Here is a 13,712-nt window from a genome sequence, read left to right on the forward strand (position 1 = left end):
TTATTCAGTTAATATTTCATTTTTGTATTGTCTAGATTATTATATGCTTTTTAGACTGCTTATATTTCATGCAGTTATTACTGGCAGATAAGTCTCCTTTTGAAGAGCTGTTAATATTGAGGAATACAATTTACTATAAGTAAATTCAGCTCATGTTAAAAGAGAAATACATTTAGAGACATCTTGCTATATATGGAGCTGTCAGCTGTGGGTCGTTTTGCTAAATTTATCAATTCTTTCAAAATGGTGCAGGTATTCTGAGAAATTATATAAAGTTGCTGTTAAAGATTGAAGAGTGTTTAAATCTAGTAATTCCTATCTATGTAGAGGAAAATTCTTACAAATTAACAAAGCTTGGTTGTATTTAGACTTAGCAGTGCTAAGTTGAGCTTCTGTTTAGTTATATCTAAGTTTGGTAAAACACATAAGATCTGGAAATCAATAGATGTGGTTGATTTTATATATGGTGTTTTATTTGCAATATATAAATCTGATTTAATTCCAGGCTAGTCATATTTGTGCTAAGTCTTTATATTCCTATTAGGCTACAATAAGAAACTCTTAAATATTATATATTACACCTAATGGTTTGTTGGTTTAAACAAATATTTATTAGTCTAGAAGTATTTTGGTATATCACAGCACCAAACTAAGAGTTAAAAAGTATAAAATCTTGTGCTAATAAGCCATGTTATCTTGAACAGGTGACTGGGTCTTCATTTCACTTCTAGGAAATTAAGGAGACTACACATCAATAGGGTGATGTTTACCACAGTTCTTAATGAACAAGATTGTGTTTGTGGATATTGCTTAAATCTAAGATTGTAACATTACAGATGATCAGATTAGAAGAATTATAAATGAGAAAAAATGCCTTTCTTGCTGCATCTTTTAAGTAACAGTCTATAAATTTCAGCTTTTGCTACTTTTGATTAAGCATTAAATATTACACAACAGTACTAAATACATTAACTAGATTAATTTAGATACTTGTTTTCTATTGCCTGCTATATAAAGAAAATTCAATTTTAGTGATGGTCATCATTAACTTTATGATACAAAGGGAAATTTATGTGCGGTTTTCATACCAGTATATGCAATGCCAGGTCAGCCCAAAACTCAGTTTTCATTTATGCTCTAATATAGTAATTTATCCTGAATTAGGTACATATGTATTTTCTTTATTTACTCCATATTTCTTTATCTGAAAACAGAAGACTTTTTTTTTAATGCCCTATAGAATATTCAGTTTCCTTTCTCCACATTCCCTTAGTTGCCCACCCGCCCCCCTCCCCATACACACACACTATGTTTTTTAAACTGGGAAAATTTTAATATTGCTTTGAGATAGAACTCATGGTCTTAATCACCATATTCTATAAGTTTTGTGTTTATGTTATTATTCTAATATAAGACACAGGTGCATCAGTATTAGGTTTGTTTTCCGCTCTTTATAGTACTAGATGCTTACCATCATTTTTAATACAAAAATGTTAATATTAGATATATATTTATATGCTAACACCTTTATTTGTGATAGCATCTATTGCTTCATTATTTAGAGAAGCATGTATATGATGACAGCTTATAAGAAAAATTCAAATTTCATGTCTTTTTATTCAACCAGAATTGTCTAAATTTTTTTAATTTCAGCCGCCTTTTACATCATGAAGTAAAGCTTGTGATTAATTCTGCCTATACATACCAGCTGGCCCAGATCCACTGTTAGGATTTTTTAAATACATCAGTAGAATTTTAACTATAGGCATATTAAATTTTGATGCAGACTTATCAAATATATTTTCCTTTTGAATCAGTATAGTGTCATTTCTGCTCTAGAAAACTTCAAGGGTCTGTACATCCATCTCAAGTATAATTTTGAATTGTACATTTTCTTCAGACCATCAAAGAAAATTTTTGTTTTTCCGTAATTTCACTCAGCTGTTTCTGAAAATGCATGTTTCCTTAGTTTCTTACAGCCACCATTTGAATCAGCCGATATGTTCCTTTTTGATATTTGGTTTTTGTTTTAATGAGGATCCAAGACAAAAAGTTATGGTAGTTCCAAGGTCACCAGCTAATTTATGGTGGGATTCTAGATCCAGATCATAGTTCAAATTAGAACAAACATGGTGCTTAGATTCTAGAAACACCCTGTGAATGCTACATCCAGAAAAGATGTTTGTTAAGAGTATTGAAAAATAATATACAGAATATTGAAATGGTGGCATTGGGATAGGGAGTTAATGCATGAGCTGGGCTTATAAAGTAATAAATGCCTTTTAAAGTATATAACATTTCTATCCAAATGAACATCTTCCTTCACTTAGTAGGGCTACTGTTGCTCAAAAATGTTTCTGGAACTGACTTCAGAGCTTATAATAAATGTTCTTTTGAATAGCCTCAGTGGTGGGAGATGCTTTTCTTTAAATGTTTTGCAACAGTCAATGAATGTTTTTGATCCAAACCTACTGAATAAAGATGAGTGGCCAGGCCAGGTCAGGAAGAAGATATGTAATTAAAGGAATTAGACTAGCTTTCTCATGCAGCCAGTAATCACGCCAGTAGCATGACATGTCACAAAACCAAATTTTAAAAAGCTGCATCAAAGTTGTGATTCAAATGGGTTTTATAAAATTGTTACCTTACAGTGTAAAACATCATCTGTGTTACTTTGTTCAAAGTAGACAAGGTTTAAGCCTTGTGCCTCCAGCAGTTTGGTTTCTCTGCAACATCATATTAACAGACAGTTTGGGGAACTCCCTGGCAGTCCAGTGGTTAGGGCTCGGCGCTTTCGCTGCCGGGCCCAAGTTCAATCCGTGGACATGGAACTGGGATCTCGCAAGCCGGGCCGCACGTTCCCCCCGCTCCCCAAAAAAAGACCGTTTTTCTGTTACCGAGAAGAGTATGATCTACCTGATAAAGTACCATTCCATCCTTAAATACTGAAGGAACTCTCCAATGAAAACTTATATTCCTAAAGAGCTGAGTCTATGAAGTTACTTTGACTGGTGGAATGGCAATAGTAAAGCCATAAAAAGCCAAGAGCTAATGAAAGCACAATTTAAGTTATGTGATTGTTCTTAAATACAACTATGTATTTCTTCTTTTCCTAATGGCAATTTTCGCCTTATCTTCTAAAAACTAGATTGTAAGAAAACAGGAACAAAGAAGGGAATTATTTCATATTTTGAGGGGGTGTTGATCTCATTCTCTCTCCCAGTCCCTAGCAGGGTGCTTTAAACATGGTAGGCGTTCAATAAATGTTGACTTGAATCAGGCTCATTGGTGTGGAAAGGTAGTACCTCAATCATATGCCACTGGATCCTTCAGTTTTATGTCTTAACTAATGTTGAAATAAAAGATTTGTCTGAGCCTAACTGCAGATGTCTACACATCATCCAGTCCGCCATTTGCAGGGAAGAATACTGAATGCGAAGGCAGGAAAGCTGGGTTCGAGATTGTTGTTGCTGAACTAGATTCTTGGTGTTCTCCCATGAAAAATAATAGCAGTCTCTGAACAAACATTTCTCCAAAGAAGATGTACAAATGACCAACAATTCCTGAAAATCTGCCCAAGTCATGAGGCATTAGGGAAATGCTAATCAAAACCACAATATGATATTTCACACCCCCTAGGATAGCTATAATAAAAAAGATGGACATTAACATATTGACCAGGATGTGTAAAAATTACAACTCAACATTGCAGGTGGAGATGTAAAATGGTGCAGCTACTGTAGAAAATAGTTTGGTGGTACTTCAAAACGTCAAACCATGTGACCCATCATGGTATAGGCCTAGGTATATACTCAAAAGTACCCGTTGAAGTTTTTAAACATCAAATAACCACAGAGAAAAAAGTTATGATTGACGACTACTCTTTAAAGAAAGGATAGAGTAACATTTTATGAAGTGCAGCTATCCATCCTAAGCAAATTCATAGCCTTTATTATATATGAGAGAATGAGAAAACAAACTAAGCATTAAATTCAAAGTGTTTGAAACAAATGCCAATGAAATCAGGATGAAAGAATTAACAAAAACAATTAGAAAATAGGAATTAGTAAGTTAGAAGGACATTTATAAATAGAAGAGCTGGTTCAGAACAGTAGAAAAACATGGGACATGTCAAGAGAAAAATGAGGAAGCAAAAATATATGGATGAGATAGAAAATAATACTCAACATTTGTTATGAGAAAGTTAATACCCCAAAACAGAGAAAAGCTCTTAAATTATAAGAGATTATTATTTATACCAAATTTTTAAATTGTGATTGATTTTCTAGGAAAATAGAAATTATGAAAATTAAACCAAGACAAAATCTGAATACATCAATAACCATGAAAGGAAAGTGAAGTAGTTGTCAAGATATTTCTCCCAAAGAAACATAAGACTAGATTATTCTAGTATTTTTTTTAATCTTCAAGGAGCATGATTCACAAAGATAGCAAATTTCTAAATTCCTGTTACAAAGCTAGTATAATCCTGATATCAAATCCTGAGATAACAGCCTTAAAAAAAAAAAAAATTCCTATAGGCCTATACCACAGGTATATAGAGACAACAATCCTAAATAAAATACTAGCAAATCAAATCCAGACTGTAGTCAAAGTATACTACACCATAATTAAATGAGGTTTATTCTAAGAAAACAAGGATGGTTTAAGGTAAGAAAATTTATCGATGTAAATTTACTGAAAGAAAAATGTAGGATCATTTCAATAGAGGTTTAAAAATAATGTGGCAAAATATCATTTCCACTCCTAATTTTAAACTAATACACTAGGAATAGAATGTTTCATTTATTATTTTAAAGCAACATTAAGCTAAAGTTATCATACTTAACAAAAAACATTTATCAGAGGTGCTCTCATTGAAAATGAGGACCACTTAACAAGTGTGGGTGAGGATGTGGAGAAAAGAGAACCCTCATGCACTGTTGATGGGAATGTAAAATGATGCAGCCACTATGGAAAACAGTATGGAGGTTCTTCAAAAAATTAAAAATACAACTACTGTATGATCCTGCAATTCCACTTCTGGGTATTTATCCAAAAACAAAACCAAAATCACTAACTCGAAAAGATATACGCACCACCCCCCTGTTCATTGCAGCATTATTTGCAATAGCCAAGATATGAAAACAACTTATGTCCACCAAAGAATGAATGGATAAAGAAATTGTGGTATATAAATACAATGGAATATTATTCAGCCTTTAAAAAGAAGAAAAGCTTGCCATTTGCAACAATATGGATGGACCTTGAGAGCATTAAGCTAACTTACATAAGTCAGAGAAAGACAAATACCATACAATCTCACTTATATGTAAAAACAAAACAAAACAAAAAAACACCCAAGCTCACAGATACAGAAAGCAGATTGGTGGTTGCTAGAGGTGGGGGGTGAGGGGTGAGCAAAATGGGTGAAGAGGGTCAAAAGATACAAACTTCCAATTATAAGTCATGGGGATGTATGTACAGCATGGTGACTGTAGTTAGTAATATTATATTACACATTTGAAAGCTGCTAAGAGAGTTAATCTTAAAACTTCTCATCAGAAGAAAAAAAAATTTTCTTTGTATAGTGACAGATGTTAACTAGACTTATTGTGGTGATCATATTGCAATATATACAAATATCAAATCATGTTTTACACCTGAAAATAATATAATGTTATATGTCAACTATACCTCAAAATAAAAAAACATAAGAATACTTGCTATCAATACACTATTCAGCATTTCTTGGAAATATCCAGACATTGCTGTATATTTTGTTTATGTAGGTATAAATACTGGAAAAGGAGAGACAAAAATATCTGCAGGCAATATAGAATCTCACAGGAGAATCCCGGAAGTGTCAACTGAAAAATTCTGAAATCTAAAAGAGAGAAGTAGAAAATGTAGTGGACATTTGTAGAATGTTTTCTTTTCTTTTCTCTTGGCTGCACAGCATAGAAATCCCCACCCTGGGTTTGGGAAATACCCATTATCTAAATCCAGGTGAAGGGGGCATCCCCACCCTGCTACAGAAATCAAAAAAGAGACTTCTTGCGGACTTCCCTGGTGGCGCAGTGGCTAAGACTCCGTGCTCGCAATGCAGGGAGCCCAGGTTCGATCCCTGGTCAGAGAACTAGATACCATATGCATGCCACAACTAAGAGTTTGCATGCCACAACTAAGGAGCTCACGTGCCTCAACTAAGACCCAGCACAACCAAATAAATAATAAATAAATTTTTAAAAAAGACGGAGACTTCTTCCCTGCCTCCTGACTGCCAGGGCACAGGAACATGACCAAGGAACCCTCCACATCCTTCCAATAATTGCCTTCTCTTTTCTACCTAGGCTTTCTGTGGAGAATTATAACTCCTACAGAAATTGATATTGAGGGTAGGTTGCAGGCAACAAACCCTCCAGAAAATGGAGGAATCTAATTGTGATTACCTTGCCCAGGTAGGGCCAAAAGTGGTGGCAATTCCACAATATTCATAAATGGGAATCTGAAATCAAAGAGCTCAAGAAGGTTAAGTAGCTATTCAAGTTATTTCTTTACTGTTGAGGACAGGGCTTTGGATGATTTCAATGCACCTATGAAAGAATAAGATGGAAGACATCAAGAATTAATGGTGTGAAACACAAAAGACCCCCGAATAGCCAAAGCAATGTTGAGAAAGAAAAACGGAGCTGGAGGAATCAGGCTCCCTGACTTCAGACTATACTACAGAGCTACAGTAATCAAAACAGTATGGTACTGGCACAAAAACTGAAATATAGATCAATAGAATAGGATAGAAAGCCCAGAGATAAACCCACACACATATGGTCACCTAATCTATGAAAAAGGAGGCAAGAATATACAATGGAGAAAAGACAGTCTCTTCAATATGTGGTGCTGGGAAAACTGGACAGCTACATGTAAAAGAATGAAATTAGAACACTCCCTAACACCATACACAAAAAATAAACTCAAAATGGGTTAAAGACCTAAATGTAAGGCTGGACGCTATAAAACTCTTAGAGGAAAATATAGGCAAAATACTCCTTGACATAAATCGCAGCAAGATCTTTTTTGATCCACCTCCTGGAGTAATGAAAATAAAAACAAAAAAAACCAAATGGGACCTAATTAAACTTAAAAGCTTTTGCACAGCAAAGGAAACCATAAACAAAATGAAAAAAATCCTCAGAATGGGAGAAAATATTTGCAAACAAAGCAACTGACAAGGGATTAATCTCCAAAATATACAAACAGCACATGCAGCTTAATATCAAAAAAATAAATAACCCAATCAAAAAATAGGTGGAAGATCTAAATAGACATTTCTCCAAAGAAGACATATAGATGGCCAAAAAGCACATAAAAAGATGCTCAACATCACTAATTATTAGAGAAATGCAAATCAAAACTACAAGAGCTATCACCTCACACTGGTCAGAATGGCCATCATCACAAAATCTACAAACAATAAATGCTCGAGGAAGTGGGGAGGAAGGGAGCTCTCTTGCACTTTTGGTGGGAATGTAAATTGATACAGCCACTATGGAGAACAGTATGGAGGTTCCTTAAAAAACTAAAAATAGAACTACCATGTGACTCAGCAATCCCACTACTGGGCACATATCCAGAGAAAACCAGAATTCAAAAAGATACATGTCCCCCAATGTTCATTGCAGCACTATTCACAATAGCCAGTACATGGAAGCCACCTAAATATCCATCAACAGAGGAATGGATAAAGAAGATGTGGTACATATATACAATGGAATATTACTCAGCCATAAAAAGGAACAAAATTGGGTCATTTGTAGAGATGTGGATGGACCTAGAGACTGTCATACAGAGCGAAGTAAGTCAGAAAGAGAAAAACAAATATCATATATTAACACATATATGTGGAATCTCAAAAAATTGGTATAGACAATCTTATTTACAAAGGAGAAATAGAGACACAGACATAGAGAACAAATGTATGGATACCAAGGGGAAAAGTGGGGGTGGGATGAATTGGGAGATTGGGATTGAGATATACACACTATTGATAGTATGTATAAAACAGATAATTAATGAGAACCTACCATATAGCACAGGGAACTCTACTCAGTGCTCTGTGGTGACCTAAATGGGAAGGAAATCCAAAAAAGAGGGGATATATATACATGTATAGCTGATTCACTTTGCTGTACAGCAGAAACTAACACAACATTGTAAAGCAACTGTACTCCAATAAAAATTAAAAAAAAAAAAAGATGCATGCACCCCAATGTTCATTGCAGCACTATTAACAATAGCCAGGACATGGAAGCAACCTAAAAGTCCATCAGCAGAGGAATGGATAAAGAAGATGTGGTAGGGAAGAGGCGAGGCCGGTCTCAAAATGGAGGTAAAACCGCCGCCCGGTCGCCCCCAGCCCGACTCCGGCCGTCGCCGCCGCCGCCGCCGCCGGGGGGAGGAGGGCCATGATCCAAAGGAACCAGAACAGTTGAGAAAACTGTTTATTGGTTGTCTGAGCTTTGAAACTACAGATGATAGCTTAAGAGAACATTTTGAGAAATGGGGCACACTTACAGATTGTGTGGTGATGAGAGACCCCCAAACAAAACGTTCCAGGGGCTTTGGTTTTGTGACTTACTCTTGTGTTGAAGAGGTGGATGCAGCAATGTGTGCTCGACCACACAAGGTTGATGGGCGTGTAGTGGAACCAAAGAGAGCTGTTTCTAGAGAGGATTCTGTAAAGCCTGGTGCCCATCTAACAGTGAAGAAAATTTTTGTTGGTGGTATTAAAGAAGATACAGAAGAATATAATTTGAGAGACTACTTTGAAAAGTATGGCAAGATTGAAACCATAGAAGTTATGGAAGACAGGCAGAGTGGAAAAAAGAGAGGATTTGCTTTTGTAACTTTTGATGATCATGATACAGTTGATAAAATTGTTGTTCAGAAATACCACACTATTAATGGGCATAATTGTGAAGTGAAAAAGGCCCTTTCTAAACAAGAAGTGCAATCTGCTGGATCACAAAGAGGTCGTGGAGGTGGATCTGGCAACTTTATGGGTCGTGGAGGAAACTTTGGAGGTGGTGGAGGTAACTTTGACCGTGGTGGAAACTTTTGTGGAAGAAGAGGCTATGGTGGTGGAGGTGGTGGCAGCAGAGGTAGTTATGGAGGAGGTGATGGTGGATATAACGGATTTGGAGGCGACGGTGGTAACTGTGGCGGTGGTCCTGGTTACAGTAGTAGAGGAGGCTATGGTGGTGGTGGACCAGGATATGGAAACCAAGGTGGTGGATATAGTGGCGGTGGTGGAGGATATGATGGTTACAATGAAGGAGGAAATTTTGGAGGTAACTATGGTGGCGGTGGGAGCTATAAAGATTTTGGAAATTTTAGTGGACAACAGCAATCAAATTATGGACCCATGAAGGGGGGCAGTTTTGGTGGAAGAAGCCCGGGAAGTCCCTATGGTGGTGGTTATGGATCTGATGGTGGAAGTGGTGGATATGGTAGCAGAAGGTTCTAAAAACTCAGAAGAAAAGGGCTACAGTTCTTAGCAGAGAGAGAGCGAGGAGTTGTCAGGAAAGCTGCAGGTTACTTTGAGACAGTCGTCCCAAATGCATTAGAGGAACTGTAAAAATCTGCCACAGAAGGAACGATGATCCGTAGTCAGAAGAGTTACTGCAGCTTAAACAGGAAACCCTTCTTGTTCAGGACTGTCCTAGCCACAGTTTGCAAAAAGTGCAGCTATTGATTAATGCAATGGAGTGTCAATTAGATGTACATTCCTGAGGTCTTTTATCTGTTGTAGCTTTGTCTTTTTCTTTTTCTTTTCATTACATCAGGTCTATTGCCCTGTAAATTGTGGTAGTGGTACCAGGAATAAAAAATTAAGGAATTTTTAACTTTTCAAAAAAAAAAAAAAAAAAGATGTGGTATATAAATACAATGGAATATTACTCAGCCACAAAAAGAACAAAATAAAGCCATTTGCAGCAACATGGATGGACCTAGAGATTGTCATACTGAGTGAAGTAAGTCAGACACAGAAAGACAAATATCATGTGATATCGGTTATATGCAGCATCTTTAAAAAAGGGGTACAAATGAACTTATTTACAAAACAGAAGTAGAGTCACGGATGTAGAAAACAAATTTACAGTTACCGGGGATAAGGGGGAGAGGGATAAACTGAGAGATTGGGACTGACATATACACACTATTATACATAAAATAGATAACTAATAAGAAGCTGCTGTATAGCACAGGGAAGTCTACTCAATACTCCGTAATGGCCTATAAGGGAAAAGAATCTAAAAAAAAAAAAAAGAGTGGATATATGTATATAACTGATTCACTTTGCTGTACACCTGAAACTAACACAACATTGTAAATCAACTACACTCCAATAAAAATTTAATAAATAGTTTTTAAAAATGTAATGGAAATAATTTCAGGAAAAATTAAAAACGCATCAACTGATATTTTGTTCTGAACAAAAGCAAAATGTACTAAACTCAGTTTCTGATTTTATCTTACCAGTAGCCTGTACTCCAATTATCAGTTAAAATAACTAAACCCTGTTTTCAATTAAAAAAAACAAAAAAGAATTAACGGTGTGAATTTATAGCCTGAGAAGTGGAATGGTTGCTTTTCTTTTTTATTTTTTTGGCCACGCGTGTGGCTTGCAGGATCTTAGTTCCCTGACCAGGGATCAAACGCGTGCCCCCCCTTCAGTGGAAGCATGGAATCCTAAACACTGGACCGCCAGGGAATTCCCTGGAGTGGTTGCTTTTAATGGTACTGGATGGCTTAAAGAAAGAGGACAACCTCAAATCCCACAAATTTCAAGGCACAGTAGAATCCTAGGAAATTTCTAGTATTCTGTTCTTTAACCACAGATAGCTTTCTGATCATTGTAAAACCAAACTTGAAGATTGATCCAATAAGCCGAATTAAAATGTCAGTTCAGTTAGCGTCTGGTGGTTATATGCCTACCATGTAAAATTTAAGATATTGATTGAGAAAAGGGTGGTAACCTAAAAAATTGAACAGGGATCATTTTGAACCCCTCATGACCCTCCTCAACAGTTAAATCAATCTGCCACCATCTTTTGGTAAGAAGCAGGGACTCCCTTATACCTGGAGATACCTTCTGGGGAGAGGCAATTCTCACCTCACCTGCCGTTGTTTCAGAGTAAGAATACAAATGGATCCCTGGGGACTCCCAGGATTCAGCATCAAAGTTAATGGAAGATTACTGCCAACTCCATAAAGACAAGATCACCAGGAGCTTAGATCCCTCAGGAATAAAAGTTCGAGTCACGCTACTGGGTAAAAAACTCCAGCCAGGAGGTTTACTGGCTGACGGCAAAGGAAACATAGTAATGGAAGAGGAAAATCATAAAAACCTGCTTCAACCTTACTACCTGTTGTAGAAATGACAATTACAAACTTTCCTTTAAATTCTTCCCTGCTATGCCCTGTGTATATTTACATGTGTTAACTACTTTCCTTTTTTGTTTTTCCCACCATCTCCTTTTTCCACCACTATTTTATTTAGGTCTTTTGGAGGTTTAACTTTATAATTAGTCCTTGAGGGGATCACAAGAGAACTAGACAAGATACTGATATTATTTAGAGAACTCAGATTTCTTTTTTAATTCAGTAACTGGCAAGACAGTTGCTCCTTTTCAAGAAAAGAAGGGCTAGTGCTTATTTTTCCCAGTTTTACTGAGATATAATTGACATGCAGCACAGTATAGGTTTATTTATCCATTCCACCTTTGATGGACATTTAGGTTGTCTCCAGTTTTGAGCTGTTACAGAAAATACTGCTATGAACTTTTTTGTACATGGCTTTTAGGGCTCATAGATACACATTTTGTGTAAAAGCCAGAAGTCAAGTTGCAGATTCATAGGGAATGCATATGCTTGGTGTTACACGTTTTTGGCTAATGGTTTCCTAAGGTGGTCGTACCAATTTATGCTTTCACCAGCAGTGTATGAGAATTCCAGTTACTCCACATTCTTATAAACCAACACTCAGTATTGACATTTTTATATTAGCCATTCTAGTGGAGGTGTAGTTGTATTGCATTTATTTAGATATTCTCACCCATGCACCTGATGGTCAATTAATCTACGACAAAGGAGGCAAGACTATATAATGGAGAAAAGACAGTCTCTTCAATAAATGGTGCTGGGAGGGGACTTCCCTGGTGGTCCACTGGTTAAGACTCCACACTTCCACTGCAGGGGGTGAGGGTTCGATCCCTGGTTGGGGAACTAAGATCCTGCATGCTGAGCGGAGAGGGCAAAAAAAAAAAAAAAAAAATAGTTCTGGGAAAACTGGACAGCTACATGTAAAAAAATGAAATTAGAATATTCTTTAACACTATACACAAAAATAAACTCAAAATGGGTTAGAGACCTAAATGTAAGACTGGGTACTGTAAAACTCTTAGAGGAAAACATAGGCAGAACACTCTTTGACATAAATCGCAGCAATATCTTTTTCAATGCATCTCCTAGAGTAATGGCAATAAAAACAAAAATAAATGAATGAGACCTAATTAAACTGAAAAGCTTTTGCACAGCAAAGGAAACCAATAAACAAAACGAAAAGACAACCCACAGAATGGGAGAAAATATTTGCAGACGATGCAACCGACAAAGGGTTAATCTCCAAAATTTACAAATAGCTCATGTGGCTCAATATCAAAAAAACAACCCAATCAAAAAATAGGTAGAAGCAACTATACTCTAATAAAAATCAATTTAAAAAAATGCACGGAAGACCTAAGTAGACATTTCTCCAAAGAGGACATACAAATGGCAAAGAGGTACGTGAAAAGATGCTCAACATCGCTAATTGTTAGATAAATGCAAATCAAACTACAATGAGATATCATCTCACACTGGTCAGAATGGCCATCATCAAAAAATCTAGAAACAATAAATGCTGGAGAGGATGTGGACGAAAGGGAACACTCTTGCACTGTTGGTGGGAATGTAAATTGATACAGCCACTATGGAGAACAGTATGGAGGTTCCTTAAAAAACTACAAATAGAACTACCATACGACCCAGCAATCCCAATACTGGGCATATACCCTGAGAAAACCATAGGTCAAAAAGAGTCATGTACCAAAATGTTCATTGCAGCTCTATTTACAATAGCCAGGACATGGAAGCAACCTAAATGTCCATCGACAGATGAATGGATAAAGAAGATGTGGCACATATATACAATGGAATATTACTCAGCCATAAAAAGAAATGAAATGGAGGTATTGGTAATGAGGTGGATGGAGTTAGAGACTGTCATACAGAGTGAAGTAAGTCAGAAAGAGAAAAACAAATACAGTATGCTAACACATATATACGGAATCTAAGGGAAAAAAAAAAAAAAGGCCATGAAGAACCTAGTGGCAAGACGGAATAAAGACACAGACCTACTAGAGAATGGACTTGAGGATATGGGGAGGGGGTGGGGTGAGATGTGACAGGGTAAGAGAGTGTCATGGACATATATACACTACCAAATGTAAAATAGATAGCTAGTGGGAAGCAGCCGCATAGCACAGGGAGATCAGCTCGGTGCTTTGTGACCACCTAGAGGGGTGGGATGGGGAGGGTGGGAGGGAGGGAGATGCAAGAGGGAAGAGAAATGGGAACATATTGTATATGTATAACTGATTCACTTTGTT

The 13,712-nt window shown here is 36.6% G+C and overlaps 1 protein-coding gene across 2 annotated transcripts; it reads left to right on the top strand.

The window, feature by feature from the left end:
- Window positions 1–8,365: 8,365 nt before the first annotated feature.
- Window positions 8,366–13,388, top strand: LOC309614748 (heterogeneous nuclear ribonucleoprotein A3-like). 2 transcript variants are annotated; one of them, XM_082363537.1, is made up of 2 exons: window positions 8,366–8,389; window positions 8,462–13,388. In XM_082363537.1, the coding sequence occupies exons 1-2, from the start codon at window positions 8,384–8,386 to the stop codon at window positions 9,524–9,526; spliced, it is 1,071 nt and encodes a 356-aa protein (XP_082219663.1). In that variant the 5' UTR covers window positions 8,366–8,383; the 3' UTR covers window positions 9,527–13,388. The 2 variants fall into 2 exon arrangements, with proteins under 2 accessions (XP_082219663.1, XP_082219662.1); XM_082363536.1 differs by having other exon boundaries at window positions 8,369–13,388.
- Window positions 13,389–13,712: the final 324 nt, after the last annotated feature.

The sequence above is a fragment of the Balaenoptera borealis genome (genome assembly GCF_965194805.1).
Source record: "Balaenoptera borealis genome assembly, chromosome: 17".
Classification (NCBI taxonomy): Eukaryota; Metazoa; Chordata; class Mammalia; order Artiodactyla; family Balaenopteridae; genus Balaenoptera; species Balaenoptera borealis.